General features: G+C 46.3%; 1 protein-coding gene across 1 annotated transcript in view; it reads left to right on the forward strand.

The window, feature by feature from the left end:
* The window catches only part of dgki (diacylglycerol kinase, iota), a 228,343-nt gene that overhangs the window by 95,753 nt on the left and 105,356 nt on the right, over window positions 1-27,234 (forward strand). Inside the window, exons 11-14 of the mRNA XM_038781036.1 lie at window positions 1,003-1,063; window positions 11,723-11,836; window positions 19,321-19,458; window positions 25,925-26,003. Of these exons, the coding sequence (XP_038636964.1) occupies window positions 1,003-1,063; window positions 11,723-11,836; window positions 19,321-19,458; window positions 25,925-26,003 (392 nt within the window). The remainder of the gene's footprint in view (window positions 1-1,002; window positions 1,064-11,722; window positions 11,837-19,320; window positions 19,459-25,924; window positions 26,004-27,234) is intronic.

Consider the following 27,234-nt stretch of genomic DNA (forward strand, 5'->3'; position numbering starts at 1 on the left):
ATCCCTTCCACCCTAAAATGCCGCCTCAGCTGATTCCATATCTTGACTGTGGACTGGACCACCGGGTTCCTTGAATACCTACTTGGAGCCGTTGGCAACGCTGCCGTCACCATAGCCCTCAAACAAGACCCCTCACAAGATTCCTTCTCCATCCTAACCCATTCTACCCCTTCTCCTTCCCACCACCGCCGCACCTTGTCCACATTCACTGCCCAATAATAATGAAGCAAGTTTGGCAAAGCCAATCTCCCCTGATGCCTCTGCCTCTGTAGCAGGGCCCTCCCCATCCTCCTTCCCCACCCATACAAAGACAGAGATGATTGTGTCCACTTCCAGAAGAAAGGTCTTTGGTATAAAGATCGGGAGAGCTTGAAAGATAAACAAGAACCTCAGAATATTCATTTTCACCACTTGGACCCTCCCTGCCAGTGTTAAGTGCAGTGTATCCCACCTCTTAAGATCCTCCCTAGCTGTCTCCACCAGCTTCGTTAAGTTCCACTTACGGAGCCCCCGTCCATTCCCTCGCTACCTGAATCCCAAAATACCTAAACCTATCCCTTGCTACTGTAAATGGCATCCCCCCTAAATTAGCCCGCTGTGCCAGCTCATTCACCGGGAATTCCTCGCTTTTCCATACTTTCAGCTTGTATCCCGAGAACCCTCCAAACCTCTCCAACAGGCCCATGATCCTTCCCATACTCTCCAGCGGATCCGAAACATACAGCAAGAGGTCATCGGCATAGAGCGACACCCGATGCTTCCTCTGTCCCCTCATAAACCCCCAATGTTAATGTCCTGTTTGAAATTGGAATGTCCTTTCTCCAGCTATTTAAAGATGTTAATTTGCAGTGAATCTGGCCAATGGTTTCGAGTTCAAGACAGATGGTAGCCTGTCATCTTGTGGAGCATTACGCATCCTGTTGGGCCTGCTGCTTTCATTGTTGTTTTAGACGCTTGTGTGTTGTATTGAATCACAGTAAATATTTCTTATTTCCTAAACAGCTTGGAACTGTATCGAAAGGTCGCCAACCTTCGCATTTTGGCCTGTGGTGGTGATGGAACGGTGTGTAATCTTAACAAATAAAACCTTTAATCAATGGACCCAAAATAACTTGCATATGTGCTTTGGTCTAATGTGTGTTTGGTCAGAGGCTGTTGCCGTTTACCACACTTTGGGGAGAAGCCTAGAAGTTTAACCTGTATTCTTCTCTCTGACTTTCTCCCTGAATCTCTCTTGCAATCTGACTCAGGTTAGCTCAATGAGTCACACAGATCAAATCGTCATTCCCATTACGTGTGTTGAGTTGGCTAGTTTACGAATATTGCAATTGGCCTAAGCATCCGCTCGTCAGAGGTCAGAGTTCCAGATCCAGATCACAGTCACCTGTCCTGTCCTCTGAGCCCTGTGAGAGTCGACAGAAAGAAGGCTTCTGTGTGATGCTTTTTGTAGACGAATAGCTTGGCAGGAATGGTTCCTAGCAACTCAGCCATGTCTAAAAGTAATAGATACATAGAAGATAGGAGCAGGAGGAGGCCTTTTGGGCTGATCATCCAACTCAATAGCCTAATCCTGCTTTCTCCCCATACCTTTGATCCCATTCTCCCCAAGTGCTCTATCCAGCCGCCTTTTGAATATATTCAATGTTTTAGCATCAACTACTTCCTGTGGGTGAAGAAACGTCTCCTCATCTCGGTCCAAAATGAAAATGAAAATCGCTTATTGTCACGAGTAGACTTCAATGAAGTTACTGTGAAAAGCCCCTAGTCGCCACATTCCGGCGCCTGTCCGGGGAGGCTGGTACGGGAATCGAACCGTGCTGCTGGCCTGCTTGGTCTGCTTTAAAAGCCAGCGATTTAGCCTGGTGAGCTAAACCAGCCCCTTATGGTTCACCCTGAATCCTCAGGCTGTGACCCCTGGTTCTGGACACACCCATCATTGGTAACAGCCCTGCATCTACCCTGTCTAGTCCTGTTAAAATTTTCTAATCTCTATGAGATCCCTCCTCATTCTTCTAAATTCCAGCGAGAACAATCTCAACCTAGTCAATCTCTCCTCAGATAACAGTCCCGCCATCAATGGAATCAGTTTGATAAACCTTTGCTGCACTCCCTCAAGAGCAAGAAAATCCTTTCTCAGAGAAGGAGACCAAAACTGAACACAATACTCCAGATGTGGCCTCACCAAGGCCCTGTACAATTGCAGCAACACATCCCTGCTTCTATACTCGAAACCTCTTGCAATGAAGGCCAACATACCATTAGCCTTCTTTACCGTCTGCTGCACCTGCATGCTTTCCTTCAGCAACTGGTGCACAAGGACATCCAGGTCCCGCTTCACACTCCCCTCTCCCAATTTACAACCATTCAGGTAGTAATCTGCCTTCCTGTTTTTGCTTCCAAAGTGAATAACCTCAACACTTATCCAAATTATACTGTATCTGCCATTGGTTTTCCCACTTGACCAACCTGTCCAGATCATGCTGTAGGATCCCTGCATCCTCGTCACAGTTCACCCTCCCACCGAACTTGGTATCATCCGCAAACTTTGAGATGTTACATTTTATTCCCTCATCCAAATCATTAACATATATTGTGTATAGCTGGGGTCCCAGCACCGATCCCTGTGGTACCCCACTAGTTATTGCCTGTCAATTTGAAAAGGACCCATTAATCCCTACTCTTTGTTTCCTCTCTGCCAACCAGTTTTCTATCCACCTCATTACACTTCCCCCAATCGCTTTAATTTTGCACAATAATCTCTTATGCGGGACTTTGTCAAACACCGTCTGAAAGTCCAAATATACCACATCGACTGGCTCTCCCCTGTCGACAGTACTGGTTACCTCTTCAAAGAATTCCAACAGATTTATCAAGCATGATTTCCCCTTCATAAATCCATGCTGTCTCTGACTAATCTTGCCACTGCTTTCTAAATGTTCCGCTATAAAGTCCTTGATAATGGATTCAAGAATTTTCCCCACTATCGATGTTAGGCTTACTGGTCTATAATTTCCTGCTTTCTCTCTACCTCCCTTTTTGAATATCGGAGTGACGTGAGCTACCCTCCAATCTACAGAGACAGTTCCAGAGTCTATAGAATCCCGGAAGCTGATCACCAATGCATCCACTATTTCCAGAGCCGCCTCCTTAAGCACTCTGGGATGCAGATTCTCAGGCATTGGGGATGAATCCGTCTTTAATCCCATCAATATTCCCAGCACCATTTCTCTACTAATTTATCTCCCTCAGTTCTTCCCTCTCACTAAACCTTTCATTCTCCAGCATTTCTGGTATCTGATTTGTGTCCCCTTTTGTGAAGACAGAACCAAAGTATGTATTCGATTGCTCAGCCATTTCTTTGTCCCTTATTCTGCATTCTCCTGTTTCTGTCTGTTAGGCGGCCTACATTTCTCTTTACCAATCTCTTTCTCTTCACATATCTGTAGAAACTCTTAGTGTCAGTCTTTATGTTCCCTGCAAGCTTACTTCCCCTTCTTAATCAATCCCTCCGTCCTTCTTTGCTGAATTCTAAACTGCTCCCAATCCTCAGACCTATTATTTTTCTTGGCCAATCTGTATGCTTCTTCCTTGTATCGGATACTATTTCTAATTTCCTTTGTAAGCCATGGATTGGCCTCTTATCCCCTTTGCTTTTGTGCCAGACAGGAATGAACAGTTGCTGCAGTTCCCCCATGCATTCCTTGAATGTTTGCCATTGCCTATCCATTGTTATCACTTTAAGTAACTCTCCACAATCTATCAAGGCCAACTCACACCTCATATCTTCATAGTTCCCTTTGTTAAGATTTAGCACCCTCGTCTCCGAATCAACTACTTCACTCTCCATCTTGATAAAAAAATTCTATCATGTTATGGTCGCTCATCCCCAAGGGGTCTGGTACAGCCAGATTGGCAATGATCCCTTCTCATTACACAGTTCCCAGTCTAAGATGGCCTACTCTCTAGTTGGTTCCTCCTCATATTGGTCAAGAAAACCATACACTCCAGGAATTCCTCCTCTACAACATTGTGGCTAATTTGATTTGCCCAGTCTATGTGAAGATTAAAATCACCCATGATCACCGATATTGCCTTGTTACATGCATCTCTAATTTCTTGTTTAATGCCATTCCCAACATCACTACTGCAGTTTGGGGGTCTGCATATGACACCCACTAATGTTTTTTTCCCCTTGGTATTTCTCAACTCTGCCCATACAGACTCCACATTGTCAAAGCTAATATCCTTTCCCACTACTGTGTTAATTTCCTCTTTAACCTGCAGTGCCACACCACCACCTTTTATTTTATGCCTGTCCTTCCTAAATACTGAAAACCCTGGGATATTCAGGATGGGATTCTCCCATCCCGCAGCAGTGTCCCCGTCCTCGTAAACGCCGTCGCATTTTACGATGGCGTGAATGGGCCGCTGCCAGGAGTAATTCTGGCCCCTACAGGGGACCGGCGCGGTGCTGGAGCGGTTCACACCGGTCCAGCTGCCGATCTCAGCGCGAACTGTGCTCAGCGGGATCCACACATGCGCAGTGGCACCGGCGCCAACGCACGCATGCACAGTGCCTTCCTTCAACGCACCGGGCCCCGATGCAACAGTGCACAGGACTACAAGGGCTAGCGCATAGAAAAGGAGGCCCCCTAGGTAGAAAGGCCGGCCCACCGATTGGTGGGCCCGGTCGTGGGCCAGGCCACATCGGAGTGTGTCCCACCCCCCCCCCCCCCCCCCCCCACAGGCCACCACCCGACCTTCAACGCCGGGGTCCCACCGGCTCAGAGCAGGTTAGAACGTCGCCGGCGGGACTCGGTTCGTTTCTTACGGCCGCTCGGCCCATCCGGGCCAGAAAGTCAGCGGGGCCAGTCGCGTAGAGCGGCCCACGACCGGTGCCGCGCCAACCACACCGGTGCCAATGGCGCCGAATCTCCGCTCTCCGCGATTATATTTATCTGCGCGATTAGTTGTTTCACTTTATTGCAAATGCCCCGTGCATTAAGGCACAGAGCCTTTAAGTTTGTCTTTTTTGCATCGTTCGTCTTGCTCCCAATATTTTTCTCTGTTGCCCTGTTTGAATTTTGTCCTTGTTTTCTCCACCTATCACTTTTCTACCTTTTGTTTTTGGCCTTGCTCCCTCTTTCTCTGACTCTTTGCATAGGTTCTCATCACCCTGGCATATTAGCTTAAACCCTTCCTAACTGCTCTAGCAAATAGTCCCAGCCCTGCCCAGGTGTAACCTGTCCAGTTTGTACAGGCCCCACCTCCCCCATAACCAGTCCCAATGTCCCAGAAATCTGAAACCCTCCCCCTGACACCATCTCTTCAGCCACGTATTCTTCCTATATATCCTGTCATTTCTACTCTGACTAGCACGTGGCACCGGTAGTAATCCTGAGATCACTACCTTTGAGGTCCTATTTCTTAACTTCCTTCCTAGCTCACTGTATTCTGTTTTTAGGACCTCATCCCTTTTTTTACCTATGTCATTTTTTACCGATGCGTACCATGACCACTGGCTGTTCACCCTCCCCCTCCAGCATGCCCTGTACCCGCTCCGAGACATCCTTGACCCTAGCACCAGGGAGGCAACATACCATCCTGAAATCTTATTTGCGGCCACAGAAATTCCTGTCTATTTCCCTTAGTGAGTCCCCTATAACTATTGCACTGGCACACTTTTTACCCCTCCCTTCTACAGCAGAACCAACCATGGTGCCACGAGTTTGGCTGTTGCTATTTTCCCCTGAGAGGCCATTTCCCTCAACAGTATCCAAAACGGTATATCTGTTCTGCAGGGGAATAGCCACAGGAGATTCCTGTACTGCCTGCCTTGCTCTTTTGCTCTGTCTGGTGGTCACCCATTCCCTTCCTGAGCCTGCGGAGCCTGAACCTGTGGTGTGACCACTTCTCCATACTCGCTATCCACGATGCTCTCTGAGTCGCGGAGGCTCCACAGTGCCTCCAGACGCCACTCCAGCTCTGAAACTCGAGCTTCCAAGAGCTGTAACTGCAGCCTGCCACATGGAGCAAGAGCAGCAAACCACAGCTTGAAGCTGGCCTGCCATGCCTTACCCCTTTAAATTAAACTTTTGAAATTAAACTTTTTGTGTCAAATTATATCCAAAGTCCCCTGTGCTATTTATTTAGCTTTTTCTTTAGAAAAAACTGAGTATTTATCCCTCTTGATCTGAAATCAAATCATGTGAGTAAAGCACTAAAGCTTTATGTCTGCAGGAATTCCTGCAAGCATTCTGTACTGTAAATTCTATGATTCTAAGCAGTTACTGTCTCAGAGAAACCATTGCAGAGAAAATGTAAATAAAATGATCCAATTGAATAGTTCAGTCCAAGCCCTCGGCCTCATGCGAAAGTATCTGTGTAGATTTGTGACCTGTTCAATTTCCAGGATAAGTGTCAATGTGCCTCAGAACAAGGCAAAGCTCACAATACCTGCCAAATCAGGACAGAAGGGGGGTAAACAGGCCCCTCATCCCGCCTGTCAGCTTATCCTGCCTTTTCTACAACTTTCCAATTTCAAACTAATGCTCGGATTAACTTCGAACCTCACGCTGTGCTACGAAAAGCTCAGGAGGAGGCAATTCAGCTTTGCCAGCCAACTTCGACATTCAATTAGATCACCGAATTTTAGAATCCCTGTAAGAGGCCATTCAGCCCACCGTGTCTGCACCGACCCTCTGAAAGATCACCTTACCCACAAGCCCGCCCTATCCCCGTAACGTCACACAACCTGCACATCTTTTGACACTAAGGGGCAATTTGGCATGGCCAATCCACATCATCTGCACATCTTTGGATTGTGGGAGGAAACCAAAGCACTCGGAGGAACCCCACGCGGGGAGAAAGTGCAAACTCCACACAGACAGTCATCCCAAGGCTGGAATGAACCCAGGTCCCTGGCGCTGTGAGGCAGCAGTGCTAACCACTACGCCACCATGCCACCCTTTGCTTTTTTATACTTCAGAAATTAGCAGCCTAGACTTTGTGACCTCAGAGTCACAGAGCTTTGGCAGCACAGAAAGAGGCCCTTCGGCCCATCGTGTCTGCTCTGGCCATCAAGCACCCATTTACTCTCATCCCATTTTCCAGCCTTGTATGCTGTGGCATTCCAAGTGCTCACCCAAATAAAGAGCACAAGGGTCAACCCACCATCGCCCCCCCCCCCCCCCCCCCAACCCACCCACTACTCAGGCTCCCTACAGGTTTGTTATAGATCCATCGATATTACTTTGCTCATAATGTTTCCCCAGTGATCTTTCAATGTCTCTAAACACTTGACAGCCAATTAAGTTGTTTTGAATTGTTGAGATATGGGAAAAGCAGCAGCCGATTTGTGTACAGACCTGGTCGTTATAATTCATACACGGAGCGAGAACTCGTTAATAAAATATTTCCGTGGTTGCCCAGTGATTCTGGGCTGTCCTGTGGTTCTGAACGTCACTTAGAATGAAAGCTTTCCGTTTTTCCAATGGGAAAGTACTTTGACCAATCATGTTCTTCTGAATGTGTTACTCCCACCGTGGTGTTTTGTTTGTTTGATGTAAGTGCCCACCGAGCTGACCCCTCAGGTAAGATTGCGATTGTAACTCATTTCTTGGCTACTGATTCCATCCCTCTCTCTTGCAAATGCCTATGGCTAAACCAGGCTAGTTGGCAAACTTATTTGACCCCAAGACGTACTTCTGACTACATTCCGGCCACCATTCAGATGCCTATTTCCAACTCTGTAACATCGTGCTGGATCTTCCTGTTCTCCAGTCCCATGATTCTCACTGGTGGCGGGATTCTGTCTTCTCGTCTTCCCACTTGTCATTGGAATTTCCCATTGAAGCCATCACACGCCGCGACCTCCAAACTTGACTATTCCACACTCTCCGGACACGTCTCCCACATTCGGGCAGCACGGTAGCATGGTGGTTAGCATAAATGCTTCACAGCTCCAGGGTCCCAGGTTCGATTCCCGGCTGGGTCACTGTCTATGCAGAGTCTGCACGTCCTCCCCGTGTGTGCGTGGGTTTCCTCCGGGTGCTCCAGTTTCCTCCCACAGTCCAAAGATGCGCGGGTTAGGTGGATTGGCCATGCTAAATTGCCCTTAGTGTCCTAAAAATAAGGTTAATTGGGGGGGGGGGGGGTTGGGTTACTGGTATAGGGTGGATACGTTGGCTTGAGTAGGGTGATCATTGCTCGGCACAACATCGAGGGCCGAAGGGCGTGTTCTGTGCTGTACTGTTCTATGTTCTATGTTCTATTCTATCCAACCTCCTGTGTTTTAACTTGCACCAAATACTGTTCCCCTATCAGTCTTGTGCTTCCTGGCCTCCATTGGCTATCTGTCAGGCCACGTCTTGATTATAAAACTCATAACCTTGCTTTCAAATCCCTCCATGGCCTCGGCCCTCCCTGGGCTGGGTTCTCCGCCCCACCACATTTCTGTTTCAGCCCGCCGGCGGGATGCTCATTTACGCCGGCTGGTCAATGGGGTTTCCCAATCTGAGGCAGCCCCACACTGTCGGGAAACCCCTGGGCTGTTGGCGAATCGGAGTAGCCTTCTGGCGGAGAATCCAGCCCCCTATCTCCATAATCTCCTCCTGACCCACAATCCTCTGTGATATACGCGCGCCTCTAATTCTAGCTTCTCAAACACATATGCTCAGGGTCTTGTGGTGCAGTGGCTGGGTCCCTGCTCCAAGCAAGAACTCCAGGTTTGGAAGGTGCAGCCATATCAGTTTGACTGTCAACTTGTAAATCCTTCCAACGCACACCAACAGCTGGCAGTAAGAGTGGGAGAGATTCCTGGTCAGGACATGGGATGGAAAGAAAGTTGGAGCCTCTACCATCACAAAATCATAGAATTGTAATGGTGCAGAAGGAGGACATTTGGCCCATTGTATCTGTACTGGCTCTCCAAGCGAGCATCATAACTTAGTGCCATCCTCCTGCCTTTTCCCTGTACCCCTGCACATTGTTTCTCTTCAAATAATCATCTAATGCCCTCTTGAATGCCTCGATTGAAGCTGCCTCGAACCACACTTCCAGGCAGAGCATTCTAGGACCGAACCACTCGTTTTTTCCTCACATCACATTTGATTCTTTGGCAAATCATTTTAAATCTGTGCCCTTTCATTCCTGATCCTTTTACAAACGGGAGCATTAGAAAACAGTTTTCCCCTATCGACCCTGTCCAGCCCCCTCATTGTTTTGAACATCTCTATGAAATCTCCTTTTCACCTTCTTCCCTCCAAGGAGAACAGTCCCAACCTCTCCAATCTATCCTGGTAGCTGAAGTTTCTCATCCCTGGAACCATTTCTGTAAACCTCTTCTGCACTCTCTCCAATGTGTTCACATCCTTCCTATAGTGTGGTGCCCAGAGCTGTACACAATACTCCAGCTGAGGTCTAACTAGCGTCTTGTAGTTCAGCATAACCTCCTTGCTCTTGTACTCTCTATCCCTTCTAATGAAGCCCAGAATACTGTATTCTGTATTAACTGTATACTTTATTACCTGCTCTCTCCGCCTGCTCTGCCATCTCCAATGATCTATATACATATACAACAAGGTCCGTCTGCTCCTACACCCCTTTAACAATTTTAACCCTTATTTTATACCATCGCTATCCATAGTTCCAGACTACATCATACATGTAAAAGTGCATGTTGCCACAGCAACCTGGACTCCTTGGGTACTCTACAAACACTACCACCAAATATCCCGATTTTAATCACTGCACCATCGGCGGTTGTGTCTTGAGGGTTTAGGCCCTAAGCTCTTACATTTCCTCTCAAAACCTCTCCTCCTCTCTGTGCCTAAGCTGCAACTTAAAACCTGCCTCTGAGCAAGCTTTTGGCTATCTGCCCTAATCCCTCCTGATGTGGCGCGGCATCAGTTTTCTCTCCTGTCAGGCGACTGGGAGGTCCCCACCCCCCACCCCCACCCCACTCCACCCAGTGGTAGAAATCACCAAGGGAGCTGTGTTCATTAGCATCCGCTCCCAGTGAGAACATGTTTTTAAAATATTTTTATTCACCATTTTTAGTTTCCAGAATACAAAAATTGAAATGTAGGAACAACAGTAAAACAATACAAGAAACCAATTAGTCAGATTCACATAGACACCCCTCCACACTTGGTAGGAACAAGCGACCCCCCCCCCCCCCCACCCCCAACCCACTGCCCACACCTCTCCCCCCCCCAGTAGCTGACAGTGACCAACTCCTTGAAGTAGACTATAAATGGCTCCCATCTCCAGTAGAATCGTTAAACTGACCCCATCACGGTGTACACCTTTTCCAGGTGTAGAGATTTAATTAAGTCACCTAGCCAAGCCAAACTGCCAGCCGCCAGCCCAGCAGGACACGCCTCTGAGCGATCAGCGAAACCAACGGAAGAACATCCACCCCTGCAGACCCGGCCGCAGCTCCGGCAAGTCCGATTGATGCGACCATCAATTCCCTCAGTGACTCCTGTCGAAGTAAACAGTGGTTTTAATCAGCTTACAACTTTGCCTGCCTGCGACTGGTACATTACTGAAGGCGGTCCCGAAGGTCAGCTGCTCTTATACTTCCTATAAGGGGCGGAGCCATGGGCGGAGCCCGTACATGCTCCACATCTCCCCCTGTGGGTGAAGCCACACAGTGGCCCATAGATGGAGCCCACAGGGTTAATGGCGTGGCATAATACAACCCAGTGCAATACTGGTGAATTACTAGTGCTTATACATTCACCACACCGATACCCCAAATATGGCTACGGTTCAGTCTCGATGATCAGAATCACCAATATGGTTGAAAAGGAGACCCAGAAGCTCAGTTTGAGACAGCACCAAAACGTGTGCGAATGGTTAGCTGGCCCCCTAGAAGAGCCTCGCACCTGTCCACAACCCACGCAAAGCAGCAACACTCCAGCTCTGGCCAGGTGTGACCTGAACACTACCTTAAGCTGGATCAAGCTCAGCCTCGCACACGAGGATGTGGCGTTCACCTTACGGAGGGCTTCGCTCCAACCCTCATCCTCCAACATGGACCCCGTGCTCCTCCTCCCACCTGGCTTTCACCCCCTCGACCGAAACTGAGTCCCTCGCTAGAATCCGCCCATGTAGACCGGACGTGCTACCCTCCTCCAACCCTGTGCATGAATGGATCCTCTCTATCAAGGAGGATTGTGGCACTTCTGGGAATGTTCGTCTCACAAAACTTCCCAGGAAGAACATTGACAGCCCGCTGCAGCACTTTGTCAGGGACGCTCCTTGAAAAAGCAACAAAAACATTCTCCGTATTGTCCCAAGCCTCCATTTTGTGTCCCTCTGAGCATATGCAGGGTCATGAATAGGCCATTCAGACTGTTAACCAGCTGAGCCAAATTCAATTCAGTACAAATTGATACCAAATTAGGCTCAAGTTTATAAATAGGCCCAGATCCATTGCGGACTGGGTGGAGACTAATGGAGATGTACGCACAATGGAAAATGTTTCCCCTTTTTACCATTTAACTCTTCCAGTTTTGCATATTTCTGTTGATGAAAGAATAATATGTACAATATGAACACGGCTTTATCTAGAAACTAAAATGATGTCAGCCTCATTCTCCACACGCAAATAAGTTTTCTAACTTGATGCGAATGAAGGTGATAGTCACTTGAGGCTGAATGTGTTTTTTTTTAAATCAGGCTGTTCAGTAATGTTCCTTTTGTCTCTGTCCAGGTGGGTTGGATTCTTTCCTTGTTGGACGAACTGCAGCTCAATCCCCAGCCTCCGGTCGCAGTGCTTCCTCTGGGGACAGGGAATGACCTGGCACGGACGCTCAACTGGGGAGGGGTAGGTACACCATTCGGCAGCCCCCTCCCCTCCAAAGGTACATCCTCAAGGGTGGGCACGGAATGGTGCCTAAAAGACGGAGGATGAAAACGTGTCATGCGGCCTGTCAGAGGGAAGCGGGTGAAGGGGGTCAACAATGATAACATGGACCAGAAAGCCCCTCATGATGTGACTCTCATGAGTTGTTAATATCTAGGATTGCCTGCAAGATTGGTGGAAGCAGATTCAATAATGATTCCAAAAGGAAATTGTCCAAATATTCGAAGGGGGAAAATCTGAAGTTAAGAGGACAAAACCAGAGGTGGAGGGGTGATTAGGTAGCCCTTTTACACTTGTACAGAGCATTTGGAGTACTGTGCAGTTTTGATCCCCCTACCTAAAAAAGGATATACTTGCTGTAGAAGAGGGTCGGCACGGTGACACAGTGGTTAGCAATGTTGCCTCACAGCGCCAGGGACCTGGTTGCAATTCCAGCCTTGGGTCGCTGTCTGTGTGGAGTTTGTACGTTCTCCCCGTGTCTGCGTGGGTTTCCTCCAGGTGCCCCGGTTTCCTCCCACAGTCCAAAGATATGCGGGTTAGGTGGATTGGCCATGACAAATTTCCCCTTAATGTCCAACCACATTGCTGTGAGTTTGGAGTCAGGTGGAGGCCGAACTGGTTCAGGACAGCAGATTTCCTTCTTTAAAGGGACATTAGTGAACCAGATGGGGTTGTGATGACAATCAATGACAGTTGTCATGGTCACCGTTACTGAGATTAGTTTTTAATTCCAGATTTATGAATTGAATTCCAAATTCCACCAACTGCCATGGTGGGATTTGTACCCACGTCATTAGCCTGGACCTCTGGACTAGTAGTCCAGTCACACTAGCATGATGCCAACATCTCCCCTTACATTGAGTGCACCAGGCCAATGTTCCCTGGCGTTTAGAAGAATGTGAGGTGATCTAATTGAAACAAATATATAAAATAATATAAAATAAATATATTTTAAAAAATTTAAATTAAAAAAAAAGAATACTCAGGTTCAGTCGACCAGGCTAGATGGAATTGAGGTTCACAAGGATGAGGTGTTAGCAATTTTGGAAAGTGTAAAAATAGATAAGTCCCCTGGGCCAGATGGGATTTATCCTAGGATTCTCTGGGAAGCCAGGGAGGAGATTGCAGAGCCTTTGTCCTTGATCTTTATGTCGTCTTTGTCGACAGGAATAGTGCCGGAAGACTGGAGGATAGCAAATGTTGTCCCCTTGTTCAAGAAGGGGAGTAGAGACAACCCTGGTAATTATAGACCTGTGAGCCTTACTTCGGTTGTGGTTAAAATGTTGGAAAAGGTTATAAGAGATAGGGTTTATAATCATCTTGAAAAGAACAAGTTGATTAACGATAGTCAACACGGTTTTGTGAAAGGTAGGTCACGCCTCACAAAACTTATTGAGTTTTTTGAGAAGGTGACCAAACATGTGGATGAGGGTAAAGCGGTTGAGTGGTGTATATGGATTTCAGTAAGGCGTTTGATAAGGTTCCCCACGGTAGGCTATTACAGAAAATAAGGAAGTATGGGATTGAAGGTGATTTAGCGGTTTGGATCAGTAAGTGACTAGCTGAAAGAAGAAAGTGGTGGTTGATGGCAAATGTTCATCCTGGAGTTCAGTTACTAGTGGTGTACCTCAAGGATCTGTTTTGGGGCCACTGCTGTTTGTCATTTTTATAAATGACCTGGAAGAGGGTGTAGAAGGATGGGTTAGTAAATTTGCAGATGACACGAAGGTCGGTGGAGTTGTGGATAGTGCTGAAGGATGTTATAGGATACAGAGGGACATAGATAAGCTGCAGAGCTGGGCTGAGAGGTGGCAGATGGAGTTTAATGCGGAAAAGTGTGAGGTGGTTCACTTTGGAAGGAGTAACAGGAATGCAGAGTACTGGGCTAATGGCAAGATTCTTGGTAGCGTAGATGAACAGAGAGATCTCGGCATCCAGGTACATAAATCCCTGAAAGTTGCCACGCAGGTTAATAGGGCTGTTAAGAAGGCATATGGTGTGCTAGCCTTTATCAGTAGGGGGATTGAGTTTCGGAACCACAAGGTCATGCTGTAGCTGTACATAACTCTGGTGCGGCCGCTCCTGGAGTACTGCGTGCAGTTCTGGTCACCACATTATAGGAAGGATGTGGAAGCTTTGGAAAGGGTTCAGAGGAGATTTACTAGGATGTTGCCTGGTATGGAGGGAAGGTCTTACGAGGAAAGGCTCAGGGACTTGAGGTTGTTTTCATTAGAGAAGGCTGAAAGGTGACTTAATAGAGACATATAAGATAGTCAGAGGGTTAGATAGGGTGGACTGTGAGAGTCTTTTTCCTCGGATGGTGATGACCAACACGAGGGGACATAGCTTTAAATTGAGGGGTGGTAGATATAGGACAGAAGTCAGAGGCAATTTTTTTACTCAGAGAGTAGTAGGGGTGTGGAACGCCCTGCCTGCAACAGTAGTAGACTCGCCAACTTTAAGGGCATTTAAGTGGTCACTGGATAGACATATGGATGAAAATGGAATAGTGTAGGTCAGATCGGCTTCAGATGGTTTCACAGGTCGGCGCAACATCGAGGGCCGAAGGGCCCGTACTGCGCTGTTATGTTCTATGTTCTAAATGAAAGTTAAGTTAAGCGGGTTGACAAGGTCAATGTTGGGAGGCTGGTCTCTCCCCTGACTGAGGAATGAACAACATGGGGGCACAGAACCTCAATAAGGAGATACATGTAGCCTTATAGCCTTAAATTGAGGGGTAATAGATATAGGACAGAGGTCAGAGGTAGGTTTTTTACGCAAAGAGTGGTGAGGCCGTGGAATGCCCTACCTGCAACAGTAGTGACCTCGCCAACATTGAGGGCATTTAAAAGTTTATTGGATAAGCATATGGATGATAATGGCATAGTGTAGGTTAGATGGCCTTTAGTTTTTGACTTCCCATGTCGGTGCAACATCGTGGGCCGAAGGGCCTGTACTGCGCTGTATCGTTCTATGTTCTATGTTTAGGACTGAGCCAAAGGATAATTTCTTCACTTATGAATCATTAGAATTCTCCAACTCAGAGAACTGTGTGATTTTGGAGTACTTAAGGGCTGGGAAGGTGGATTAAAGGTCAAAGATCAGCTACATTCAATATTTCGAGACACTAAATGAGAACGGGGAAGACAGAATGAACAAACACCCGACTGGATTCCAATTCCATCTCCATGGCTATATTTCCATTATTGCCAATATTTCCTATATAGTCCAAAGATGTGCAGGTTAGGTGGATTCACCATGCTATATTGCCCTTAGTGCCCAAAAAGGTTAGGAGGGGTTATTGGGTTATGAAGATAGGGTGGAAGTGAAGGCTTAAGTGGGTCAGTGCAGACTTGATGGGCCGAATGGCCTCCTTCTGCACTGTATGTTCTATGTACTATGTATGTCACTGAAGCCTTTCGTCTCTATTGTAACATTCAAACAGAAAATGCTGGAAACACTCAGCATGTTTGGCAACATCCACGATGAGAAAAATAGATTAATGTTTCATGCCTGCGATCTTTCACCAATGGGTGCACAATCCATTTCCCCCTTAAAGGCGGCCCATTGCTCATTTACAATTTTGCCTGTCAATTTACCTAGACAAGATCCATTCGGATTGGATTGGATTTGTTTATTGTCACGTGTACCGAGGTAGAGTGAAAAGTATTTTTCTGCAAGCAGCTCAACAGATCATTCAGTACATGGGAAGAAAAGGGAATTAAAAAGTGGATCTGTTGGGGAGAGCTTGCAGAGAGTCGCCTCGCTCCGGCGCCATCCTCAGGGAATCCCCACTGAATCCCCATTCCCCACTGAAATTGACCCTCCCCCAATTTATTTTTACTCTGTATTGTTCCTTGTCCTTTTCCTATACCTTATGCTATGGTCACTATCCTATAAATGCTCCCCTAGTGCCACTTGACCCTTCTCATTCCGCAGAACCCAATCCAACAATGCCTTCTCAATTTTATATCCTTTGTTACTCGCTACATCTTTTCTCACTCGCTTTGCCCACTTATTTGCTTGTTCAACTCTTCGCTGCACTTTCTGTATTGAATTTCGACATGATTAACGATGCTGACATTCATCATAAATTTCTGTTTCTTTTCAATCCCAATTTCCTTAGTCATGCAGTGAGCCCTGGCTTTGGAGGCCGTTCCTTTCCTCCCCTCATGGGAATGTGTCTAGTCTGTGCAGGAACCCGCTCTTCCTTGAAGGTCTCCTATTGCTCAATTGTTTTGCTTTATAAGTATTTGCCAATGCTAATGTCTGGTTCAGTGCCTTGGATACAGTTGACACAATGTGCTGCAGCTGAGTTAATAACAGTTCACTGTGTGCTGTTGTGCTTCAAGATGGCAAGTCCACTTCACTGACGTCAGTCAGGTCTCAGAGTCATGCATCTGGGAGGAGTCCAGTAATTATCATTCCAGCAATTTGGTTTACGGAATCACAGAATGCTTGCAGCGCGAAGGGAGACCATTTGGCCCATCACGTCTGCACCAGCTCTCTGAATCAGAAATTCGCATCACACCAACTCCCCGTTAACCCTGCACGCTCTTCCTTTTCAGACAACAGTCTATTTCCCTTTTGGAGACTTTAATTGAGCTTACCTCCACCGCACTCTCAGCCAAAGCATTCCAGCCCCAGAACACGATCTGCATGCAAAAGCATCTCCTCGTATCTCTTTTGCTAACTACCGTAATTCTGTGCCCTCTCGTTCCCGATCCTTTCACGATTGGGAACAGTTTCTCCCTATCTATTCTCCCTATCTATTGGGCAGCACGGTAGCATGGTGGTTAGCATGAATGCTTCACAGCTCCAGGGTCCCAGGTTCGGTTCCCGGCTGGGTCACTGTCTGTGCGGAGTCTGCACGTCCTCCCCGTGTGTGCGTGGGTTTCCTCCGGGTGCTCCGGTTTCCTCCCACAGTCCAAAGATGTGCGGGTTAGGTGGATTGGCCATGCTAAATTTCCCGTAGTGTCCTAATAAGTAAGGTTAAGGGGGTGTTGTTGGGTTACGGGTATAGGGTGGATACGTGGGTTTGAGTAGGGTGATCATTGCTCGGCACAACATCGAGGGCCGAAGGGCCTGTTCTGTGCTGTATTCTATGTTCTATTCTGTCCAGACCTCTTATGACTTTGAATACGTGATTTTGATTTTAATCGGCTGTGTTCAGGTAGGAGCAACAGGTAAAAATGTGTACAAGGTTAAAAGACGGAAGAATGAAAAAAACCCGACAACATATGTGTCAGGCAGATTGTTCAACACATTTATCACTCTTTTTTTGAAGACCATGTTTCTACATGACTAAACTGAATGTCACTGCTTTATACTCTGGCATCATTCTCCTGTAAGTTGGGAGATATTTTGGTTTGAGAGCAGTGTAGATTTTGGTGACTGTCTAAGCAGTTTACAGGTAATAGTTTGTTCCCTGGGCCAGCAATATAGAAGTAGGCAATATAATTGCGGGCTCAGAACGCCAGGGTTTGTGCTTTGATTGTACATTGCAGTCGTTATCTGAGAGGAATTCTCCAGTGTTTTTTTAAATAATAATAATAATCTTCATTAGTGTCACATTCGGCTTACATTAACACTGCAATTAAGTTACTATGTAAATCCCCTAGTTGCCACATTCCGGTGCCTGTTCGGGTACACTGAGGGAGGATTCAAAATGTTCAATTCACCGAACAAGCACGTCTTTCGGTACTTGTGGGAGGAAACCGGAGCACCCGGAGGAAATCTACGGCAGACACAGGGAGAACGTGCAAACTCCAGACAGTGACCCAAGCCGGGAATCAAACCCGGGTCCCTGGCACTGGGAAGCAAAAGTGATAACCACTGTGCTGCCGTGCCACGCCTCCTTTATCTGCTCTGGGAATCTCTCTTTTTTTTTGCCTCTCCCAGGGCATTTCTTAGAGGGGATGTAGGGAGGGAGGAATTATCCGGTTGTGATGACTAATATAGCCTTTGGAGTTCAGGTATAATTACGGTAAATCAATACTCCACTTCCTGTAGAGGTCTGAATTCTCCATCGGTGGGATCCTCATTTCGCCGGCAATGCACTCACGCCTGTGGATTTCCCAATGGCGTAGTGGTGCCCACAATGGGAAACTCCATTGGCCGGCTTAAGGACAGAGAATCCTGATACCGGTGGGGCGCGCTGCACCCGAAAACGGGTGCGGCGGGAGTGAGGATCCCACCCCATATTCTTTCTCCGGTGTGTTGCCGAGACGTAGTGCAGATAATGACATGTAAGTTGACCTTTGAAGTGTTGGAAAATCCCTCCAAATGCAGGGATAGACTTGTCCTCCTAGTAGAAAAGTGAATCAGCAGCGTGGCTGTGGGTGGTTGCTATCCTTGTCACTTATCATGCAGGGTCTGCTTTAGGTGGGCATGTCTTAAAGTCCCGCGCATCTTTGGAGCATCTACATATAACCCACTCCATCTCTTCTGTTGCTGCACCTGTACCACATGGACAGCAGCGGCTCAAAAAGACGGCTCACCACCACCTTATCAAGGGCAATTAGGGATGGGAAATAAATGCTGGCCTAGACAGTGATGCCAACATTCCATTAATGAATTAAAAAATAACATACCCAGTTATATGTAAAACAATAATTTGTGCAATATAACATTTAGATTGACTACTAATTCGAATATAACATGCTGGGGCCAACTTACATACCGAGTAGAGTCAGGAAGAGGGTGGAATTTTCTGTCCCGCCAGTCCTGTTTTCCGGCATGGAGATTCTCCGTTCCCGCAGCCGGCCACTGGGGTTTCTCATTGTGGGCCACCCCAGGCCGTCGGGAAATGCGGGGGCCAGCGCGATGGAGGATCCCGCCAATGGAGAACCACAGGGGGTTTTTGGGGCTGGATAAAAGTGGGTAATGTTATACGCCGGTTCAACCTGCGGTACTCGCAGTCCTGCAGGTGCGGTCTACCCAGGGCTTTGTGTAGCTGTAGAATCACTCCTACCTCAGTGCATTCCAGTCCTTCAGATATGAAGACCAACATTCCATGAGCCCTTTTGATTATGTTGTGTACTTGTCCCTGACATAATTGAGCAGAAGCATATCTACAGCACGGGTGGGCCTATCAAGTCTTCGTAACTTGAAGTAGCGGTTATCCATGTTGCCGACAAATGTGACTGATTTTGATGTGGAAAACGAGCGCAAGACTATCTCAATGGGTTTGTCTGTAGGTCAATTTTAGAATCACAAATAGCAAATATCCCAGGAATGATCTAAAAGCACAGATTATGGGAAGGGTATGAGTAAGTGGCTATGATGTGTTACGATGGATGCCTCCTTAACTCTGCGCTTAGCATTTTACTGCAAACTCTCTTTGAGCATCAGATCTCAGCAGACATCCAACTCAGTCCACAGCAGGGAGCGTTCATTCAGGCACTTGGGCAGATAATGAAGTTGCTTCTTCTCTCTTAACGCAGGGGTACACGGATGAACCAATCTCGAAGATTCTCTGCCATGTAGAAGAGGGGAATATTGTACAGCTGGACCGCTGGAACCTCCATCTTCAGAATAACCTGCATCTAAACCAAGACGATGCTGAAGGAGGGACTCAAAAGGTAACTGCAGTGGCTAACTTTCCAAACTTTGATTTATACTAATCGTTATGTGTTATCGTTATCGTTACCGTTATCGGTATACAAATGTGAGGTTATCCATTTTGGTAGGAATAACAGCAAATGGGATTATTATTTAAACGATAAAATATTAAAGCATGCCGCTGTTCAGAGAGACTTGGGTGTGCTAGTGCATGAGTCACAGAAGGTTGGTTTACAAGTGCAACAGGTGATTAAGAAGGCAAATGGAATTTTGTCCTTCATTGCTAGAGGGATGGAGTTTAAGACTAGGGAGGTTATGTTGCAATTGTATAAGGTGTTAGTGCGGCCACACCTGGAGTATTGTGTTCAGTTTTGGTCTCCTTACTTGAGAAAGGACGTACTGCCGCTGGAGGGTGTGCAGAGGAGATTCACTAGGTTAATCCCAGAGCTGAAGGGGTTGGATTATGAGGAGAGGTTGAATAGACTGGGTTTGTACTCGTTGGAATTTAGAAGGATGAGGGGGGATCTTATAGAAACATTTAAAATTATGAAGGGAATAGATAGGATAGATGCGGGCAGGTTGTTTCCACTGGCGGGTGAAAGCAGAACTAGGGGACATAGCCTCAAAATAAGGGGAAGTAGATTTAGGACTGAGTTTAGGAGGAACTTCTTCACCCAAAGGGTTGTGAATCTATGGAATTCCTTGCCCAGTGAAGCAGTTGAGGCTCCTTCATTGAATGTTTTTAAGGTAAAGATAGATAGTTTTTTGAAGAATAAAGGGATTAAGGGTTATGGTGTTCGGGCCGGAAAGTGGAGCTGAGTCCACAAAAGATCAGCCATGATCTAATTGAATGGCGGAGCAGGCTCGAGGGGCCAGATGGCCTACTCCTCCTCCTAGTTCTTATGTTCTTATGTTACCAATTTCTGGAAGTTTCTGTGAGGGCAGTCCTTTTTCTTTCAGAGAGGTATTGTGCAATTTTGTTTTTTAAAGGCAAATCTTGGGGCAGGGACAACGGCAAGTCAAAAATAATGCAAGTGAAGATGAGGTTAACTAGTGGCTTGCTGACAGCAAAGTTTAGGTTTTACAGTCTATAGATTGTAGGAAATAAGGAGCACCATATTGGTCGACTTTCTAGTGCTAATTCATTGTGTCACTTTAAACTAGGGTTACCAACCCTCCAGGACAGGCCTGGAGTCTCCAGGAATTGAATATCAATCTCCAGGACACTGCTGTGTGCGACCCTGGAGAAAACCCATCAGGGCATTAAAAACAATTGTTTTTATTGTCATTTTCTTTGAACACTTCCCTTTACCAGATATAAAAACTATTATCCGGAATTTTCCAGCCGTTCACATCGGTGGGAACTTCCGGCCCACTGACAGCGCACCCCCGCCGGATGTTTCCCAGCGGAGAGGGGTTCATCCACCGGGAAACACCATTGACATTAGCGGAACCACAAGATCCCGCCTCTGGTCAATGGCGGGCCACCTTGGCATGGAAAACCCCGCTCATTGAAAATGGGTGGAAAAAAGGTTGTTCAATTGGGAGTTGGTACATGTTGCAGAGATTGCCATGGCAGCGTTGTGTGGTGTCGTGGTCTCTGTTCTGAAGGCTGGGTAGTTTGCTGCGAACAATGGTTTGTTTGAGGTTGCGCAGTTGTTTGAAGGCAAGTAGTGGGGGTGTGGGGATGGCCTTGGCAAGATGTTCATCTTCATCGATGATGTGTTGAAGGCTGTGAAGATAGGCAGCAAAATGGTGCAGTGGTTAGCACTGCTGTCTCACCGTGCTGAGGAGCCTGGTTCGATCCTGGCCCCGGGACATTGTCCGTGTGGAGTTTGCGCATTCTCCCCCTGTTTGTGTGGGCCTCACCCCCACAACCCAAAGATATGTAGGGTAGGTGGATTGGCCACGCTAAATTGCCCCTTCATTGGAAAAGAATTATGGTTGGGTGCTTTTTTTAAAAAAAAATGTTAAATAAATCTTTCTAGCGAATCGCACCCCAGCCTTTAATTGTGGTGTTATCAACACACTGCACAATAGTTAGTCAATCTCGCAGGAACCTGCTATCCTCAAGGATGCCATATTTGAAAAGTGAGACATGGGTGTTCTCCAAAGCAAACAGAAAGATTTCTGAATCCCTTTTCCCACGCTGTCGCATCTAAAAAAAATAACACAACTGCTTCCTTCAAACCAGTGTGACCCTCAGCCTGCAGAAGCAGTTGAAAAGCCATTCTCTATTGAAGATTCTCCAAGTATTGATTGGAATACCACAGCCCAATGTGCCACATAATCCGCCAGCATCTGATACAATTAATGTCTTCAGATCGCTCTCAAGCACCCAGACACATCTCAGAACAGTGGTACTCCACAAGAAAAGAATAGTTGCTGAGTGTTCAGTGTGCAGCCACAGAGTCAATTCCTGTTTAGATTCCTGTGTAACAATCTCCCATAACAAATGGACATTGCCGGTGTCTGAACTTGAGGTTCTTCAGAATTACTGCTGCGTTTATTATCATTGCATTTAGATCGCTAAGCCAAGGCTCCACACAATGCAGCATTTAAAGAATGAAACTATTATTAAGTGGCAGTAGGAAGTGATGAACTTATTATAGTTTCAGACTGGGGAATGTACTTTATTGGTTCCATGTTTTGATGCCAAGACCATGATAGCTCTGTAATTAAGAGTTCAAACCCCTTTGCTAAATTATAGCTTTTTTTTATTCGATCTTGGGATGTGGGTGTCGCTGGCTGTGCCAGCATTTATTGCTCATTCCTGAGGGCATTTAAGAGTCAACCACATCGCTGTGGGTCTGGAGTCACAAGTAGGCCAGACCAGGAGAAGGCGACAGATTTCCTTCACTCAAGGTCATTAATGAAACAAATGTTTTTTTAATGACAATTGATAATGGTTTCATGGTCATCATTAAACTTTGAGTTCCAGATTTGTATTGAATTATAATTTCACCATCTCCCATGGTGGTCCTCCGGATTACTAGTCCACCGTCAATATCACTACGCCACTGCCTCCCCTAATAGGCCACTTCCTTAAGTGTTAAAGATGTCAGAAGCAAGATCTTTGAAAAAACTGAATGGAACTCTGTACATGCAGAATGTATTTTCTCGCTTGTCAATTCTTCATTTGGGGCAGCACGGTAGCATGGTGGTTAGCATAAATGCTTCACAGCTCCAGGGTCCCAGGTTCGATTCCCGGCTGGGTCACTGTCTGTGCGGAGTCTGCACGTCCTCCCCGTGTTAGCGTGGGTTTCCTCCGGGTGCTCCGGTCTCCTCCCATAGTCCAAAGATGTGCGGGTTAGGTGGATTGGCCATGATAAATTGACCGTAGTGTCCTAAAAAGTAAGGTTAAGGTGGGGGGGGATTGTTGGGTTACGGGTATAGGGTGGATACGTGGGTTTGAGTAGGCTGATCATGGCTCGGCACAACATCGAGGGCCGAAGGGCCTGTTCTGTGCTGTACTGTTCTATGTTCTATGTTCTATGTTCTATTGTCTTTTACAAACTTGGGATCGTGAGTACAATTGAAAATTTCCTTCCTAATCCTCTTTTCCCCCTCACCTACATACATGTTCCCTGAGGTAACTTAGTATGGCGACGAAGTAAGAAGAAAAATATGAAATTGAATTGCAGAATGTTGTCCCAGATGTCAGGAATAGCTGTACAAGCATCAACGTTATCAGTGTCCTTCCACCTGTGAAAGATGATGGACATAAGCCAACCTGTTAAAGGTGGGGTAGTTTCATATGGTGCACTTTTAGTGATGGCTGAAGAGACCAGTCCGTGAGAAGCAGCTTCTGCCCAAGTGTTGCATTTGAAGCAATTATCAAGTGTGGTTTGTGTGATGCTGTTTCAGTTGCAAAACTGTTGTGTTAAGAAACCAAAGGTAGTTTTAATGAATTGATATTTGTATTCCTAAACATTAGAAATAAGGTATAGTTTTAAGTGGGTTTAACTTAATGTTTCTGTGCCTAGAAGGGTAAAACTTATTCATGACAAAGGGTCATCTGGACTCAAAACGTTAGCTCTTTTCTCTCCCTACAAATGCTGCCAGAGTTGCTGAGATTTTCCAGCATTTTCTCTTTTGGTTTCAGATTCCAGTATTCGCAGTAATTTGCTTTTAAAACCTATTCATGCTGGACAAAATATGCGAGGGAGTTGGCTAAATTCCAACTGTGTTTCTATTATGCTTAGAGAAGGCTACAGCATGAAGAATAAATAGGCCAGCAGAGGTATGCTTAGCAACTGGGGCCTTATATAGCTTTGTTAAAACTTTCAAGTTTTAGTTTAGTTAATTTGATTATAATTGGAGATAGCTGGTGGGAGAGAAGGCAGCTCTGCCAACTCTGCTGGAAGCAATAGGTTTAGAAAGCTAAAGAGGGAACATTTGTCTCCCAGCTTTGCTTGAAGAAAAACCATACCTTGGCTAAGAAATGGTTAAGAAAACAAGTCCACCGATCTGAAGAGCAGCTGGTTAAGGAAACTAGAGAAATGACGATTTTTTTTCCCCAAGAAGTCTGAGGTTAAAAGTACTTTTACAGAGAATAGTTCAGGAAAGACAGGCAGAGCAGAGAGAAAAGCTGAGACACCAGAAAGATATCTGAAGTGATTTTCAGGTTTGTGAGATTTTACCACAGACTGTGGAGTGTGAGTTGAAATAACTATGGAAATCAGTGGCTGGATCTCAGAGTTTGTGTAAAAGCAGTTAAGACAAAGGAAATATAAAAGGGAGTGATTTAAAATCCTGGAATGGACTCGATGTTAAAAATGGAGTGGAAGCTTTGATTAAACGAGTCATTTGGAAAACCTAGACTGGATTTCAGAATGCAAACCGCAAAGGGAAAGCATTATAATGAGACGGTTTTAAAGCGTGTTTGGAGAGTGATCGTTTCTCATCAGGGGGGATTCTGAGCAGAAGTCCACCTTTACTAACTTGAGTTCAGAGTGGAGTACGTGTATTTGACCACAACAATCGTGTGTGGTTAAAGGGGACTTTTTGTGTCAATGAGACCACTGTAGCTTAATATGTACTTTGTTCATCTTAAAATCTGTGTGCAACTCTTAAGCTAAAAGGGGAGTAAAGGAGTATTGTATAGTAATTCAACTTTTCATGTTTAATAAATATTTCTTTTCGGGCAATGTGATGCAGTGGTTAGCACTGCTGCCTCACAACACTGAGGCCCCAGGTTCGATCCCAGTTCTGGGTCACTGTCCGTGTGGAGTTTGCACATTCTCCCCGTGTTTGCATGGGTTTCGCCCCCACAACCCAAAGATGTGCAGGGTAGGTGGATTGGCCACACTAAATTGCCCCTTAATTGAAAAAAATGAATTGGGCACTCTAAATGTATTTTTTTTTTTTAAATGTTTTTTCTTGTTGTTAAAACTAATTAGCAAACCTGTGACTTTGTTCCTCCACATTTTATTTAAAAATATAAAAGTTATGGGGTGACATTCTCCCGTCCGCCAGCCACGTGTTCCTCAAGAGCACGCCCTCTCCATCAGTGGCATTCCCCATTCCTGCCACCTACCAATGGGATTTCCCATTGTGGAAACCCACGGGGGTGAGTGCCCTGCTGGCGGAGAATCCCGCTCATGGTCTTTTGAGCCTGGGCTCTATTCTGGGATCTTCCCATCCAGTTATAACGTCAAGTGGGATATTAACAGTCACCGATTGGCATGGTGGCATGTGCTGACTCCCAGGTGACGTTGCCATTCCCCTCTGTCATCATTGACTCCCAGGTGTGAAATCGATGCATCGGGCCTTGATGTCACACTTGCAGGCATCCTTGAAGATGAGCTTTGGGCACCCCACTGGTCTTCTGGCTTTGACCATCGCACAAAGATTGCTGGTCCTGTGTCCGTCTTTCACTTCGCAAACAATCTCGAGACATCAAAGTCATCTCTGCTTAATAAATGCCAACACATTTCAGAGATTTGCCTTTGAGAGGGCTGTCACATTCAGGATTTTGTCAACTGTGAGATGCCCAGAATGCATAGCAAACTGTGAAGATGGATGTTGTTGAGCTCCCTTTCTTGACAAGTGTAAGGTGATGCACTTGGGATGGACTAACAAGGCAAAGGAAGACATGATGAATGGCAGGACTCTGGAAAGCACCAAGAATCAGAGGGATCTTGGTGCACATGTACACTGGTCCCTTATGAACAGCAGCCTTGGTCACAGACCATTATGCGGGTGCTGAGCTGAACTTTAACATACCGGGCAAGATTTTCCACCCGCCCCTGCCGCGAATTTTGTGGCGGCGGAGGAAGCCCGCCATCGATCGCCAGTAGGATCTCCCGCTGTTGTCAACAGGATTGTATGCATCCATTGAATGCACCCCCCGCACTGCCAGGTAACTCACGGCATGCATTCACTGTTGGTGTGTGTGTCTGCTCTCAGGGCTGCTTGGTTCATGTTTTGCCAGCGTTCATTCACCAATTCTATCTCTCTCTCTCTCTCTCTCTCTCTCCACAGCTCCCCCTTACTGTGTTTAACAACTACTTCAGCCTGGGTTTCGATGCCCATGTCACACTGGAATTCCATGAGTCTCGAGGTACATGTTATACATCCATGGACACACTGTTTTAAATGTCTAACGCACAATTCAAACTTTTTTGAATATAACTTCTAGTTTTAGCAATGAATGTTTTAATTGTGGAAAATGGGAGCATCCTATTAAGAAACCAAGAAGCAACCGTGAAATAATGCAATTCAAACAGGCTTGGGATTTATTACACTTAAAAGACTCGGGCCATGTTAATTTAAGACATTAACATCTAGAAAAGTAAGCTCATAAAAGCGCAGGTGGGCTTTACTGAGCTAAAGAATTGGACTCATGACACCTACAGTTGTTTCAGTAAAGCATTCATGTGCTTTCCCAGGATTAAGGAAAACTTTGGAATTGGAAGATAGTGTATTTGTATTTCTACCTGAGAACAGGACATGTGTCATATTATCATGGGGATGCGTGGAGCTCAGCGAGATTCTTTGTTTTAAGACTATCTCAGTTAGGGCGTAGCAGGTAGGCAAGTTTGGTGCATGCTGGGAGAACAGCCGAGAGATTATCAACTTTGGGTCTTATGTAACTTGTAGCTCCGGCGGACGTTGAGAGATAAAGTAGACCTATACCTGAATTAGAGCAAATGCTGATGTAGCCTGGGATTGGGAGCTGGTATTCAGTATAAGACAAAGTTGCTCAGGGGAGTAATTACTAGAAGATTTATTTAGCTGGAATCTAAAGGAAAAAACCTACAGTAATTCTCTTAGTGAAAGGTGGAATCCCTACAGTGCAGAAGAAAGCCATTCGGCCCATTGAGTCTGCACTGGCCCTCTGAAAGAGTACCCAGAGGGCATCTCAACGGATTACTCTTTTACAACAGAGATGAGGAGGAATTTATTTTCCCAGAGGGTAGTGAATCTGTGGAACTCTCTACCTGTAGAGACTGGGTCATTAAGTACGTTTAAGGCTGAGATCGACAGATTTTTAACCAGTTAACAGTTTGGGGTAGCAGGGTAGCATGGTGGTTAGCATAAATGCTTCACAGCTCCAGGGTCCCAGGTTCGATTCCCGGCTGGGTCACTGTCTGTGTGGAGTCTGCACGTCCTCCCCCTGTGTGCGTGGGTTTCCTCCGGGTGCTCCGGTTTCCTCCCACAGTCCAAAGATGTGCGGGTTAGGTGGATTGGCCATGCTAAATTGCCCGTAGTGTCCTAATAAAAGTTAGGTTATGGGGGGGATTGTTGGGTTACGGGTATAGGGTGGATACGTGGGTTTGAGTAGGGTGATC

This window comes from Scyliorhinus canicula, chromosome 20 (genome assembly GCF_902713615.1).
Source record: "Scyliorhinus canicula chromosome 20, sScyCan1.1, whole genome shotgun sequence".
Classification (NCBI taxonomy): domain Eukaryota; kingdom Metazoa; phylum Chordata; class Chondrichthyes; order Carcharhiniformes; family Scyliorhinidae; genus Scyliorhinus; species Scyliorhinus canicula.